Genomic DNA, 16,417 nt, shown 5'->3' with positions numbered 1-16,417 from the left:
ATTACAGGAGTAAAAACTATATACAAATACATATTTAAATCACGTGATTCAATGGAAAAAGGCTACATGAAGATGCGATATTAATTATATTAATTACTCTTACATATTTTCATTTAGGATACGCTAAACTGATAGATTTACTTGTGCTAAATAACCTGTGTTCAAAGTGATTGTGGACCATTTTTTATTAACCCGATAATAGCTTTGAATGATTGATGTGTCAATCTTTTAGCATATGATCGTACGAAAAAAGCAAAAGTGTTGGAATCCCAGCAATAAATTATTTCAGGAAAAAGGCAAAACCAAAGCTCCACCATTCGAATGTTACTAAATTTTTCATTCAAAAGGCCATCAAAACAAGGCCATGGTTCAAAAACGTAAAAACCCTTCTACCAAATTTATTGTCTAGTTTACTGTTTTGCAAAATGTCAAGCATGCATAACGAGAATAGTGTGTCAAAGTTTTAAAATGATAGACAGTCAATATCACAATTTGAAAATTATCGTTTTGTATGTATTTCAAATTGTTGTATTACAGAACGGCACCTGTGGTATATTAACCGAAGAATTTATACGCCTACTACTGTAAGTTCAACATAATAACGTATTGTGATATTTGTTAACGTTTTTACGGCAAAGAGGTCTTAAAACTATATTTGATGTATTTCCACAGTAAATTTGATTATGCTCAATCTTTGTATGCCTAGAATTTGGAATTAAAATATTGAAATAAATAATTCTTAAACCAAACTATAGAAGCTTAAAATTTCAAAGCTTTTAAATCGTGCCAAAATAAACGGCGTAATACCTGTATCATAAAAACATACAGCATCAAATGAAGCTGTTATTTGTTGATAAATTGTGTTTAAGCTTGTACTAAGCTGCCACTTAAGTTATTGGATATTGGACAAGGTTCGGACTGAAGAGAAAAACAGAAATACCCTCTACTCTGTTGCCAGAGTAATCGCTGTGATTACCTTTACAGAGAACATTTTCAGGGAGTTTCTACCAAAGGATTTAGCCCATCAAGATTTTGTTAAGATGGCTTAACCTTTACCAATAAGGTAAGACTATATTTTGCGAGAACCGTTCACAAAGTAAAAATGGGTTTTAACATTTATATTTACTAGTTTACTACTAAATGTGTGTTCATGTATTGACCCTTATTTGCAAATGCTAAAATAGGCGTAGTGATATCCAAAAACATGTTAATATTAAAATCTAATGGATTTTCAGTTTTAGCTCGTACGTTTTCAAATGCAACAGGTCGGGCTTTTGTGTTATTGTATTATAGTGATGTTGTACAAAAACTTTAATCTAGGTCATAAATCATAAAATTGTAACCGTTCAAGATATTGAAATAGAACTTGGTACATGTATTTGTGTTACCATATTCAAAACACAAATTCATATCAATACTTATGTGAAAAAACTACAGAAACAAGCTCAGTAGCCAAACGTTTAAACAGTTTAACAGTTTAAAAGTTCTAGGCCAATAACTCTGGCGTAATGGATTGTCAAGTTATTACCTTGATAGTTTGAAGAAATTATGCATAAATTTTCCCTTGGCCATAACTCAATTAATTGTTCAAGATTTAAAGGCCTAGCTTAAGCCTCAATAAGTGACCCCCCCCCCAAAAAAAAACACACACACAAAAAAAAACTGTGTATAGTACACAACCTCTGTTTATTGATCTTAGTCTACTTGCCTTGATCCCTCTTATCAGAACTCCGATCTGAGTATCCTGCTGTGCAGTTTTAGAAGTTTTATTATAGAAATGTACCCTAAATGGCCCAGTTCCAATAAACGAATACACAGGAAATTGGCCCCTACTGTGACACCAGTGCAATTAGCAGGAGATGCACAGCAGGGGATTATCATGCCAAACATTTCTTTAACTAGGCCTTTAAGGAATGAATTGCGGGATTGATGTCATTATTTGGGGTATGAACGCAATTGTGCTGGTTAAATTGTGTGGAGTACGAAGGACTCTACGCGTACTTTGACCAGCCGAATTGCGTTCATATCACCGATAATGACATCAATCCCGCAATAAATTACTTATATTTACACCAAAAGTGCATTATTTCATTCAGGAATTGTTAAAAAAAATACTTCATTTAATAAAACCTTTCAGTAATCCTTTCTTACCCATTCTGTAAATAGAACGACCCGACTGTAACCGGAAACGTTTTATCAAATGACGTCACGATAACGCGGGAAAGATCAACCACTTGAAATCACTTTTAAACGTAAAATTTAAACGCTTATGGCAACGATGCATTTAACGTATCATAATTTAACACTTTCTAAAATGTTAATCTTTATTTTACGGCACCTTCTGACTCAATACAAACAATAACAAGATCAAAAAAGTTCATGTATATTATTTTGCCATGAATTGCGATCCGAACATATCCGTAGATGTTGCGTTCATCGATTGATAAACGCAATTACCGAAAGGCAGTTCATTTAGGAAATGGAAGTTGAGGTGTAAATATATGCACATGAAACTTTGAACACATGTTACTTATGTCAGTCTCCGCATGTGTAGCAAGGCCATTAACTCTGGCTTAAGTAACTGAATAGTTCTGCTCTTACATGGTGCGAAATCTTTTTCATTACTAAAAGATAATTGTTCAGGATAAGTGGCATGCGGTCTGCATTGTTTCTGTTAAGTAATGAGTGACATAAGCAGTTGAACTGTGACTCTTGAAGTAACATCTTCCTAAATTAATCGTTCTGGTTGGCAAAGTCCCTATATATCATGTTGATTCAATTTGAAATCCAATTTATTCTGATAATATAAATATTTAAATTCGTTTTATTTGTTTACATGACATAGATAAATTGAAGATAAAAGCCTTAACGTAACATTCTGCTTTTAAAATCTGACACTTAGAGATATACTTTGCAACACACAAGATAACAAATAATATGCAAATTGAAATATCTTGTATTGGATGATAATCATGCAGCCGCTGAAATCTTAGACGCATAACAGGAAATATGTTCATACCACTTCAATTTCGGTGATTTGGTTTCCTAAATTTCAGTTCGAGAAAGCCAGTACAGATAATATGATCCATCGCTTCAAATAAGTCAATCAGAGCCAGGTGTATATTGCACGGAGTTTCAACGATGAACTATTGTCGACTATAGTCATTTCTTTACAAAATAAACGAACTATATTCTCCCGATTAATTTGTTTTATTTGTAAAAGATGAACTTAAACATGTTTATGGCTGACACAATCACTCACTTTTATTGTTGTGGGACTGTGTTGATCACCAGAGTGCTTTTTTGTTGTTGTGACTTTTCCATGACACATTTATAAATCCCAATAGCTTTCAGTTGTCAAAAGCAATTATGATAACGAGCAATCGCAAAAATGGAAGTGTAACATGTTTGTTAAAAATACAAAATGTTTGGAAAACTACCCCATTCCGAACTATCCAACCAGTCATTTAGCTCTATTGGAAAGACAAATAGTGCTTTTTCACATTTAGAAATCTAAGAGGTTATAGTTTATTGCAGTTCACAGTATATATATGCATTTAATGTGCACCTTTTCTGTGTTTCCCTGATGCGTGTTTAAACATAACGGCACATTTCGTGAAATCTGTCATTATGTCAATTACTTTTTCATCTTTACAGACAACATCGGAGAGCAGAATTCAAGTTATCTTTTTCCTTTGAAGTATTTAAGTGGAGGCGATGCATATTTTATTGATCCAATTTATATATTTCTTTTATGTCATTTTGATGTGTATGGCGAGCATGAAAACTTGCATCACACGTACAAGTCATTGTCAAAATATTCCATTTTTTTGTGTATCTGAAATTGTTTGTGAGTGCCTTATGCTATGAACTGTTAATATATATAGTATATACTTTTGGGGTAGAATCACATTTTAAAGACAATACAAGTTTTCAACTTAGGCTACTGTTATGTAGAAAGTCAATACTGAGAGGGCATAACCCCTATTGGGAATCGAATCTACGACCTCTAGGATAAGAGTTCGACCGCTATACTACTTGACTACCATCAATCTATAACAATACAACTTTCTTAAACGGAGTCCAGCATACGGAAACCTTCAGCAGTAATAATCACAGCCTCACCAAGAAATAAAACTGTCACAGAAAGAAAAATACAATTGGAAAGCTAAGTATTTGATGGATCCAGTAGGAAAGAATCATTCCAAAAATAGTAGTTTAGTAACATTTTACCAGAGTAAATATCAAATAAATTCAATCAATCAATCAGACTTTTTATCAAAGTAATATTTTGGGCTTCTCTTGATACGGCTAATTTCTTGATTTTGCAATTATGAATAAATGTTTGGACAGTTGTGTGCATGTGAAATAGTTTAATTCCCCAGTAACCTCCTGCTTTGCTGACCGTGACCCCAAGGCTTCGACCTCAGCATTTATTGATGACATGTTGATTCATTTGTGGTCTGACTGTGTTGTTTGTCTCGGATGGTGTCTGTTGAGCGTTGGTGTTGTGCATTTTACCAGAGTCCTTGTTAGTTTTCGTCTGCTGAGCTTTTCCCTGTAGTTTTCATTGCATTTTTCACTTATTATGAGACTTGATATTCCATTATTACAGATTTCTTTCTGAAAGAAGAATGAATATGCAATTGGAACAAGTCATGGACATGTTAAAAGACTGTAATAACGTAAATAAAGATGGTTTGTTGAAACAGTTTCCGTTATTACAATATTTAAATCGGAATCAAAGACCCGCAACTTAAAACTACAATCAGATGGACATCGTTTCCGATTTACTATTTGCACAGAACTTGAGTAATCGGCATTGCTATTCAATTGTCGGGCTTTCATCTGTCAAATAGACAATTGCACTAGGTCGTTTATAGAGTTACGTAAACAGGCAGATTATCTTATGCACAAGTAATTGAAATTTGAGTTTAGTTTCCGCAAATTCTAATCTTAAATCGACTATGTTTTTACCTGTCTACTCTTTGCACTGAGTAAGTTTGGTAGGGTTAACAATGTTTGTATAATTATTAAAAAATAGGACCGTGCTCTTGTATCAATTAATTCTTGTATGAAAGTGTTATGTTTCTTTGATAAAGGCATGCCTGTTTATCTTGGTTCATTCCCACATAAACTAATAAAAATGCATTATATTCCTGTATTTTTGTTGTTCGTGACTATGCAATCGAAAGAACAGGGCCGGCACAAAGCACATAAATAACTACCACCGTATTTTGAGGAAAAACACAAAAATCATACACTTTTCAAGAAATATTGATAAGGAAATGAACCCATGTTAATACTTTTTGTTTGTAAGGAGCAATTGACCATCTTCGACAATGATAGGAATGGTCGGAGTTACAATACACAATTTGTTCCAGTTTGAATAACAAGATAATTATATATGATCAGTGATCATTGCGCTTGCGTAAATCATAGTTGGGAAGAGCACATTTATTTAGAAGTAACAATTTTATGTCTATTTTTTCTTAAATGTGAACCATTTTATAATGGCAGACGACTTTGATGTAAACAAATAGTTTTACTGACGTTTGCACATAAAAGAATCAATATCGATTTGAGCTTAATGTTACTTTTCCTATAATTTCTCTCAATTAAGGCAAAGCGCTTAAATATTAATGGTCAACAAAATAATCCAAGGCTTATTAAAGAAGTGCGAATTAAACATCTGGAGGCATATCTAAAAACAATAATACTATCAATGTAAATTAGATGGAAACTACAGGGACAAGCCTGCAAGGACAAGCTTTTGATCTTGTCATAAAGATAAAAGACAATAACGACGTGTGGGATTCAGCGCTCGCAGACGTTTAAAACATAAATGAGTGTTCATACTTTGCCGACGTTTCCCCAAAGCATGGAAAAATCTTCCTTTGCAGCAAAACAAATAAATTGCAATATTCCCTAAACGATATAAGCACTTGCTGAAACCATTTCATGTTAATATTTATTTGCACTTGTTAATTGAATGAACATAGAAATATTGCAGCCCATCAGTTATTATTAGGAGATATTAATTCATTGTATTTGCCACTTGCTTTTTTTTTCTTTTAAAACAATGGGGGCTTCAATGCTGAGCCCAATGCCCCAAAGTTTAACCCAATTTCCGTAAAGTCATAAGGATCAAGGCTAACAACAAACAATAGATAGAATGCTACAAGAAACAAGCATTATACAACTATTAACATAGCGTCACTGATCAATATCGAGGTAATCGCATTGGCACGGTGCAGTGAAAACAAAGAATAAACTCATTTACCGGTATGCGAGCGCTTAACAGCACTCTTGTTAGTTCTCATTATTATATTTAATCTTCATGACAGTAACAAAAGCACAATAGGTTTTTGTTACGCAAGCGCAATGTTTATTAATCATATACAATTATCTTTATCAATGTTTCTGGAATGGTGTTTGCAGTTTGTGTTTGTTCCTTGAAACAAGGTCATAGTTTATGTTGTGCTTTGTGCTTGGCCCTGTACTTTCAAATGTATTGTAATGAACAACAAAAAATAGGGCCATAATATAATTTATCTTTTTTATATTACGTGGAATGGAACCAGACAAACAGATATTCCCATAATTAACTAATATAACAAAATTATATAAGATAAAATTGAGAACAGTCCTATATTTGGAATATATAAATATTGTAAATGTAACCAAAGTTGATAAATGCAATGAGCATCAAAAGAAATAATTTTGCGGAAACGGAACACGGATTTCATTTTTTGTGAATAAGCTTATCTGTCTGTAAAACTTAATTGAAGCATGCTAAATTCTACGTCATATAAACCTACTGCATGGAATAAATCAATCAATCATTTGCTGGTAAATTTTGTTTAAGCTTGTACTAAGCTGCCACTAAGTTATTGGAAATTGGACAAGGTTCGGACTGATGAGGAAATAAAATAGAAATACTTTATTCTCCGTTGCCAGAGTTATCGCTGTGATTACCCTTACATATAATATTTTCAGGGAGTATCTATCTAGGATTATATCATCAAGATTTTCAAGCGGATTTAATCCTGCAAGGTAAGAATATGTTTTGCAAAAGCCGTAAACAAAGTAAAATGGGTTTTAAAATTTATTTAACTTCTAACTGTGTGTTCATGTATGGCCCTTATTTGCAAAAATTTAAATAAGTGCAGTGATGTCAAAACATTTTATAAATTTTATCTTAAGGATTTTTAGTTTAAGCTAGTATGCTCTTCGAATGAAACACGTCGGGCTATTCTGTTACTGTTTTCTGCTTTCGAAAAATGTGCACAAACTTAAATCTAGGTCATATATCACAACTCAATTCAAAAAAACTCAAATGAAACTTGGTACACTTGTTTCAAAAGAGAAAACACACATGCATAACAAAGCCCATATTTCTGGCGTAATTAATGACCAAGTTATTCACTTGATAAGTGGAAAACAACATTCTTTGGCCTTACCTCAATACTTGTTCACGATATTCGCATGAAACGTTCAATTCATTTTACTAGTGTCAGTATGAATATGTGTAACAAGGTTAATAGCTCTGGCTTCAATAGCTGTGCTCCACCGTGGTGCGGAATTTTTAACTTCACCATTATAGTTATTTCATTTGAAATTGAAGGACATAATACCTTGTGTCACTCTCTTGTGGCAAATTCGTTTATTTTGTAATACAAGAACTATAACTTGTTTGAGGATGACACTTTTACTTAATACCATTGTTGTGGAAGTGTCCATGAACTATAACATGTTTGTGGATTACACAATCACTCAATACCATTGTTAAGCAGTGCCCATGGACTATAACATGTATGTGAATGACGCAATTACTCGCTACTTTTGTTGAGAAATGTCCATGAGCTTTAACATGTTTGTGGATAACACAATTACTCAATACCGTTGTTTAGCAGTCTCCATAAACTATAGCATATAGTGGATGACATGATTACTCGCTTCTTTTGTTAAGGGAGTGTGCATGAACCATAACATGATTGTGGATTACACAATCACTCAATGCTATTGTTGAGGGAGTGTCCATGAACTATACCATGTTTGTGGATAACACAATTACTCGCTACTATTGTTGGGGAACAGTCTTTTTAAATCAGACTTTCATTTGTCAAAAGCAATTATGACTACGAGCAATGAAAGTGAAACAGTTAAAATTACAATTTGTATGGAAAACTATCCCGATCCAAACAAACCAACCATTCATCTTAAATGGCAAGAAATATAGCGCATTATCACTATCAGGTTATCGCATTTCTCAGTGTCTATAAGCACTTAATGTACACATTTGCTGGATTCTATTTGTGTTTTAGCATAATGGTACATCGACGTGAATTTGTCATCATAACAACTACCTCTTTCATACTTACATACACCTTCAGAGAGCAAAACTCACGTCCTCCCCTTTCCGTTCGAAGTATTTAAGAGACGATGAGGAATATTTTATTGATCATTATTGTATATGTTTCATTAATGTCATTTTAATGTGAGAGATATAAATGTAATTTGACATTAAACATACAACTCATTGGCAAATTGTTTCATTTTCTGTTTTGTATTTCTGAAATTGTTGAAGTTCGTCATGTGCATTGAATTGCAAATAAGGGTGTTTTATGGTATTGGTGAAAAAAAACACGTATTAAAGACAAAATAAAATTTCAACTTAGGCTTCTGAAGTTAATTATTCTGAAAATATGTAGAAAGTAAGAACAATTCAAACTGGGTACATACCCGAGAAGGGATGCATGGCACGTTCTATAGATAACAGTACAGTTAAAAAAAAATAAAGCAATGCTATATAACGATTTTAGTTGCTGTATATTTGAAAGTTCATGGAATTAATCAGTTCTTGAATAACTTGGACAATTTTGTCTGTGTTTTATTTCAAAAATCTAATGAGTTAGTCAAAGATCTGCTCGTTAAAAGGAAGGCTTTGACGGGGATACAATTCGTAGAGGAAATGGTCCGTAAAAACCTGTGTATCAAAGAGAGTGAATACACTAACTTCCTGATTCCTAATCCTAATTGCCCTCGAGCCGTTTCCTTGACAAGAGTAAATACTGAGAGAGCGTAACCTCATTGGGTCTTGAATCTAAGACCTCTCGGATGAGTGTCAGACCACTAGACTACTATCACTCCATAATAATACAACCTTCTTAAACGGAGCCAAGCATACGGAAAACTTCTTGTCGCTGGCAGCGTAGTGGTAACTTGTCTAATGGCAAGTAAACCCAGTGGCAACACCAGCAGTAATAATCACAGCCTCGACAAGAAATAAAACTGTCATAAAAAAGTAAAATACAGTTAGTAAAAATCAAATTAAAAAACTTCGTTATGGATGATTCTGTAGAAGCTAACCCTACTAAAGACATGAGGCCAAATGTCTCTTTTATTATTTTTATTATTATTTTTATTATCATTATTTTGTTTATTTATTTATTTTTTTGGAGGGGGGGGGGAGGAGCAAGAATCTTTTCTTTATAAGGCGTTTTTCTTAATTTGTCAATGTATTGTTGATGCATGAGTGGTCTGCTGTGTTGTTTGTCTCGGACAGTGTTTGTTGGGCTTTAATTTTGAGCCATTAAATTGGGTTTCTATTAGTTTTTGTCTACTGAGCTTGTCCCTGTAATTTGCATAGTATTATTCACTGGTGATGGGGCTTGACATTCCATATTAACAGGTTTCTTTCTCAAAAATTGTTTTAAGCCTCAAACAAGTCATGAAAATATGGAAAGGCTGTGAAAAAAGTAAATAAAGACGGTTTGTTTAGACAGTGTTCGTTATTACAATATTTCAATCGGAATCAAAGACCCGCTACTTAATACTACAATCAAATGAACACCGTTTCCAATTAACCATTTGCACAGAACTTGAGTGATCATCGTTGCTGTTCAATTGTCGGATTACATCTGCCAAATATGTCATTGCACTCGATCGTTTATAGTCCTACGTAAACAGATATATAATCGTCAACACACGTAATTGAAATCCGAGCTTAGTTACGGCAGAGCTCAATCTTAGATTAACTTTGTTGTTTTTTTCTTTCTTTTTTTATACAAATATTCTGCTTATTGCACGAGGTAATTTTGGTAGGATGTACAATGTTTGGCCAAGGATATTTCAAATATCAAATTAGGCCGCAATCAGTTAATTCTTTCAATTTACGATTGCAAATATATATTACATAAAAGTCTTACTTCAAATGCTCAAATCGTTTTAAGGAATATTGCAATATTTGCATTGCGCTGAAAGGAATGGCATATTTGAGTCCTCTATGTTTTCTGTATGGAAGAAGTGGAAAGAACAATACCATCCTAAACAGTTTATTATCCTTGAAGGCCACATTCGAACCTAAGCAAATCAAAAATTACAATACTTCACGTGTAAATAAGAGAGTGCGGAACATTGTAGAGTATTATTAGCATAACATAATTTTTATATTCTTTATAATTAGTCACTTACACGTAGCAATATCAATACAAAATATATTGTGTTCTATGTCTTTGGCGTTTACCATGTGCCATTAAACGGGGTTTATGTTTAAACCTTTGGCTACTGGGCTTTTATCTGTAGTTTTTCACATAAGTTTTGATAACAGTACAAAGAACTATGAATTAATTCATTAAACAGGCAAAGACATAAATGAAAACTTAGGATATTAGTCATTCATGAATAGCTATTTTTTTCTCTTCATGGCCATCCTATCATGCGTGATTTAGATCTCTCATTTAATGATGATCCGAACCCACACACATATTGTCAAAAAATAACCTCATATTCAGCATTGATAATGGCTACAATCCAATATATACATTGTTCCCATAATGTGTCGAAGCACAACGTTGTTTTTAGGTGAAATTGAATGAAGAAAGGTTTTTGTTTGTATTTATTACGGGTAAATACTCACGAAGTAGAACGATTCCGTTATTGGATTGAAACTTAACTTCTTGAGGACTGGATAATAAACAAGTTCTAGCAATTTGATGTGAGAAAAAAGCATTGCTTAAAGTAAGAGCCCATTCAATAAATTTCCTATATATTCTATAGTCAATTGACCAATTCGCAGGCAAAATAAAACTAATTTCTAGTGTTTCCCGACTCCAAGAAAAGTTTCACTTGTTTTATAAACATTAAACAACGCTATAAAACAAGTTTCGTTTCTTATAAGACAAAATGAATTGACTGAAAGTAAGCACTTTGTATTCAATAAGGTGCCCACATCGATTTAGGAGTAAAACAATGTGGTGAAAATGTAAACAAAAAATAGATCTAATACATCAAACATATTCAGCAGCAAACCATTCAGCGTTAAACCTGGAAAGTAGCCAATGGTCTGAAAATGCATATCCATGATTTGATGTTTTGTCATGTGTTAAAAAATAGCATTTAAAACTGTAGAATTTGTGTAATGGGATCGAAGTGTACAACGTAAAACAAACAGTTTAAATAGGTTGAAACGAAACTAGTTTCTGAAAAAAATACGATGAAGAATTGGCTAAGGACCAATAAATAGAAAAAAAATATTGTTACAGAAGTATTTCTTTTTTAAAAGGAACCGTTTATATTAAATCAATCATTATTAAAGTTTGCTCACTGGATCGTACGTGACTAGCACTAGCTGTAGAGAAGTTACGTGTTTTGTAATCCTCACTGGATCGTACGTGACTAGCACTAGCTGTAGAGAAGTTACGTGTTTTGTAATCCTCACTGGATCGTACGTGACTAGCACTAGCTGTAGAGAAGTTACGTGTTTTGTAATCCTCACTGGATCGTACGTGACTAGCACTAGCTGTAGAGAAGTTACGTGTTTTGTAATCCTCACTGGATCGTACGTGACCAGCACTAGCTGTAGAGAAGTTACGTGTTTTGTAATCCTCACTGGATCGTACGTGACTAGCACTAGATGTAGAGAAGTTACGTGTTTTGTAATCCTCACTGGATCGTACGTGACTAGCACTAGCTGTAGAGAGGTTACGTGTTTTGTAATCCTCACTGGATCGTACGTGACTAGCACTAGCTGTAGAGAAGTTACGTGTTTTGTAATCCTCACTGGATCGTACGTGACTAGCACTAGATGTAGAGAAGTTACGTGTTTTGTAATCCTCACTGGATCGTACGTGACTAGCACTAGCTATAGAGAAGTTACGTGTTTTGTAATCCTCACTGGTGATATATATTTATATATATGTTTTCTTCAACAGCTCGAACAATATGAGACAACATGTTAATAAAAATACATACATGTATATTAATACCTATATTTTTTTATTTAGTTTTGTCATCGTGATTTGTTCAATAATTAGCTCATAACCGATTTGTATCGCATACATGGTTATACAGCCTTTGTCAACAGTACATAGAGGTTTAAACATCCAACAAGTACTAAGTGAGCTAAACGGTTTGGATATGTAAGGTCAAACAGACACATAACACACCCATGAAAACATGGTAGCCGTCAATGCCAATAATCAACAATCTATTACGAAAGATTATTGGAGCAGTGACCTGAATGTTTATAATGTTCGTGTGTTGCTTTACACTTTAAACTTTGGAAATTAAAGAGAACCGGTTTTATCCTTTTTTAAAACATAGCGACCTCATTAAGTTTGTTTTCTCGTAAAGACTTTTTGTGGTTTTGCCACTGGCGTATAGAGACGTTTATATTTGTCTGAGAGAAAAAGCTTTATTTCAGAGATAAGGCCATACCAAAGAAACAATACGTGAAGCATAAGGTTAAAATATCAAAACCTAACTAACTGACAGGAAATAAACCAAGTGCTGTAGAAAACAACACCAACTATTATAAACTTCACATCAAATCCTTTGCTAACTGGTTTACCACTGAAAATCATGACATAAACATGATCATGTATATTTGCAGGTTCATTTCACTTTCCATTGTAGTTAATAAAACAAACCGAACTAACTGCTGCTGTCGCTACCGCCTCCCTGTTCGAATTTTTTGGTGTCACGTTTCCGTGAAACATTATTAATCCCAAAAACCTTTGGTTGTCAATAGCAGTGCCGAGTTACGAGCAGTTGTAACATGTATAAATTGTATGGGAAACTAAACAATACGAACAATACACCCACTTGATAAATGTTTTATTATGTAATCTGTGTTCGATACATCCAACGCCATTTAATGATGAATGATGCATTGCCAAAGTCTGAAATCTGAAACCATAAAGCAATATCGCATTTCGCAATTCCTATGAGCGTTGTATTTCAACATTATGGTTCATCGTGGTGAAATATGTCGTCAAAGCAATAACGTCTTGTTGATTTATAGATGACATCGAAAAGCTCTAACTGGTACATTTTGCATATTCCTGAAAATGCAGCTTATGTCAGAAAATGACGACAAGTATATATACGCAACCGCTCGGAAACGGCGAAAAACTAAGAACATTGTTTACAGTTGTTAATCGGTTATAAGTTGTTACATCTATAAATGATTAATCGATTCTAAACAATTCTAAAATTTCCTTAAAAATGAAAGTATATTTAATTATTAAATAATTTACTGAGAAACAAATGTACGAAGTGAATGCTTTTTTGAAAACGTATATCGAGGCATATTATACATATTATTCCGCCTGTAATGAGCGAACTCATTTCACTTTTTCGATCGTAGCCATTTTCTAAGCGCCTTACCGAAGGGTGTCTCATGGACATCAGCTCGATTAAATGTGTATTGTAAGTATTTGTTAACCAGATGGTTACTCACGAACGGCTTCCCGTGTTCGTGGCATGGTTCTTTATTGGATTTGCTTCATTATTTATACTGTATATTGTTCTTTGTGCAAATATCTGTGTTTACCTGTTGTGGGGTATAGATCGGGGTATGAACTCAATTGGGCTGATCAAAGTACGCGTGGAGTCCTTCGGACTCCACACACTTAGACCAGCCCAATTGCGTTCATACCCCGATAATGACATCGACCCCGCAATTCATTCCTTAAATGTACTAAGTAATTATGAACACATATGTTTTTATAATGTCTTATAAAACTAGCTATTGAAAGATTTAAATAAAGCATTTTAAAAATAATATATTTGATAATTGGTAATTGATATACATGGAGATATGTTAATTTCATGCATATTTTGAATTTCGGCGTTATCCCATCATTTAGAAACTGTATTCTAGAATGTGCATGTAAGCGCTCGCCGTCCGTTTTTTTGCAGCCAAATCAGTAGCTATGATTTATAACACAATGTCTATTATAAGAACAACATTTTTCTTAATCTTGACCGAACACCTGTTATTGCATGTGATCAACGTCTGTATGCAATTGCAAAACAAATTCAGTGGACCTAGCCGTATATGTTTATGACAAACTCTGTTTTTTGTAATGTTTTGTGAGTTGCCTTTTGAAATTGCAGGACTGCAAGCTTTTGGTAATTAGTTGTTAGACACATGCTCTAGAACAGGTAAATGCACTAACGGCTGGTAATGTAGGGTCCTTTTTTAAGGCCTCATATGTTGACAAAACCTTCGATACGCATCAGGTTACAGGATGTACCGTGGACTGTCGTTTGTATAGGGTACTTTCTGCCTGAGTTGAACCAGAGATCCGTAACAGCGCATTTGGCCTCTCTTTCTTCTCTTTATGGTTTATCATGCTGAGTTTTAAAATTACCATGATATTGTTTGTTAAATATTGCACAAGGGTGGTTTTGCTTTGTTCAAGTAAGCTTTTTTGTTTCTGGTCCATTGGGTTTTTACTCTTGATCATCCAAATAATACTCGTTGGTGATTGCCTGAACATAGTATTGATATGGTTGTTCTAGAACAGAGAACCTCAAACGCTGTTCATCAGTATTTAAAAGGTATGTTTGTTGTACACAAAACTGCACTTGACCAAACACATTAGCAGAATACTAATCTCATAAAAGGTGATGGCGGAACAGCAGCACTCGCTGAAAAGGTCTGTCACTGGTTGCGCTGGGTGGTGTTTTGTCGTTAAGTAGCATGAGCTGTGCATGAATTTTAATATTGCATGAATTTGTTGAAAAATGAGCAATGTAAAGGTCTTTAATTTTGCGATTATGCGCGACAAAAAAGGTTTACGACACATGTTTTCCAATTGAACGATACCATTGAAGACATGGAAACCCATTCAATAACCTCTCGGGTATCTTCTTGTGTTAGATAGTAGACATGTCGTAGATACAAGTGTTATTAAAACTGTGAAGAATATCGAGCAGGGGCGGGCAAAGGCCAATACACAACGTTCGTAGCTTGGTGCTAAGCAAGACAACACAAACCTCTCTCAAGTCCACTGTTTTCAGCAGACATTCTCCAGAACAGATATCCAAAGAAAGACAGTAGATTGGCTACCTTAAACAGGATTTTTGTCTTTTTTTAAGCTTTAAGAGTTCATTATTCATGAGAAACCTTTATTTTCACAGTTTGGAAATCCCATATTTGGTTAAAAAGACGGACCTTGTGTATTGTCTTGAACGCCATTCATAAGACACTTTTGAACATCCTTAATTAAACGCCTTATTAATGGACGGAGCATTTATGGTCAACAATTTCAATTAATTTTGATTGTTTCTTTGGCCACAATATAAAGTAATTTAACTGTGCTTTTTTTTCTTTTCTACTGCATCAATATGTTCAATACCGTTAAGTTTATAACAAATTGGGTCAACATATGTTTGAACACACATAGTTTAAATTAAAATGCTTGACACTGCTTAAAATGTTCGTTAATTTGGGAAAAATACCAAATATGTCAAGGGCTTATAATGTTTGTTAGGCCTTTCGTCACATGTGTGCCAATGTTAGTGCTTTTCCCTGCCTTTCTAGGGATTTCATTGACGATTTGACAAGACTGTGGGTTATACTGTTAAACCAAGCCGATGTGCATAGTCAACTCGACGCGAAAGTACTCATTAGTTTCTTTGTATGTACTGTGGGGGATTCATTTCTAAGATCCTTGCATTTGATTCATATTATAGACCTTATCATGTGATTGAAGGACACACTTAGATCAATGGTAACTCCAAGATATTAAACTGAAGTCGTTGATTTAATAGATTGGTCATTACATTTTAAATCAAGATGGACTTTGGAGTTGACTCTAGTAGAAAAGACTCAGTAGTTCCTAGATGCATGGAAAGCGAATTGCATATCAGTCAACGAATAACAATGTTCAGGTCAATCTTTCAAATATTTTCTTTTTCAATTTTACTCTTACCGGACTAAAATATTTACTAAGTCATCTGTGTAAAGCAGTAACTCATATTCGACAACAACAGACATGTCATTTACATAGATTAGAAAAATGCAATGGGGCTTGCGCTTGCGTTAATCACGTTTATATGGCTGTTCACATTTTATTACACTCAAAATGTTTTGTCGGAATTTTCTATATAATAATTGCAGACT

The 16,417-nt window shown here is 33.9% G+C and overlaps 1 protein-coding gene across 1 annotated transcript; it reads right to left on the bottom strand.

Annotated features, from left to right (window-relative positions):
- Nucleotides 1-11,573: 11,573 nt before the first annotated feature.
- Nucleotides 11,574-14,642, bottom strand: LOC128230704 (pneumococcal serine-rich repeat protein-like). The gene is made up of 2 exons (XM_052943148.1): nt 14,570-14,642; nt 11,574-12,145 (listed from the first exon to the last, which is right to left on the bottom strand). Exons 1-2 carry the CDS (start codon nt 14,640-14,642, stop codon nt 11,574-11,576), a joined length of 645 nt encoding a protein of 214 aa, XP_052799108.1.
- Nucleotides 14,643-16,417: the final 1,775 nt, after the last annotated feature.

The sequence above is a fragment of the Mya arenaria genome, chromosome 4 (genome assembly GCF_026914265.1).
Source record: "Mya arenaria isolate MELC-2E11 chromosome 4, ASM2691426v1".
NCBI lineage: Eukaryota > Metazoa > Mollusca > Bivalvia > Myida > Myidae > Mya > Mya arenaria.
Note: the sequence above shows the minus strand (reverse complement) of the source record. Positions and strands in the feature narration are given on the sequence as shown.

What these genes read in the sequence shown, in the direction of transcription:
- LOC128230704 (XM_052943148.1), bottom strand. Translation starts at nt 14,642, where the DNA reads ATGATAAACCATAAAGAGAAGAAAGAGAGGCCAAATGCGCTGTTACGG. An exon ending in TGGTTCAACTCAGGCAGAAA is followed by an intron (nt 12,146 to 14,569) that starts GTACCCTATACA and finishes ACTTCTCTATAG; the next exon opens with CTAGTGCTAGTCACGTACGA.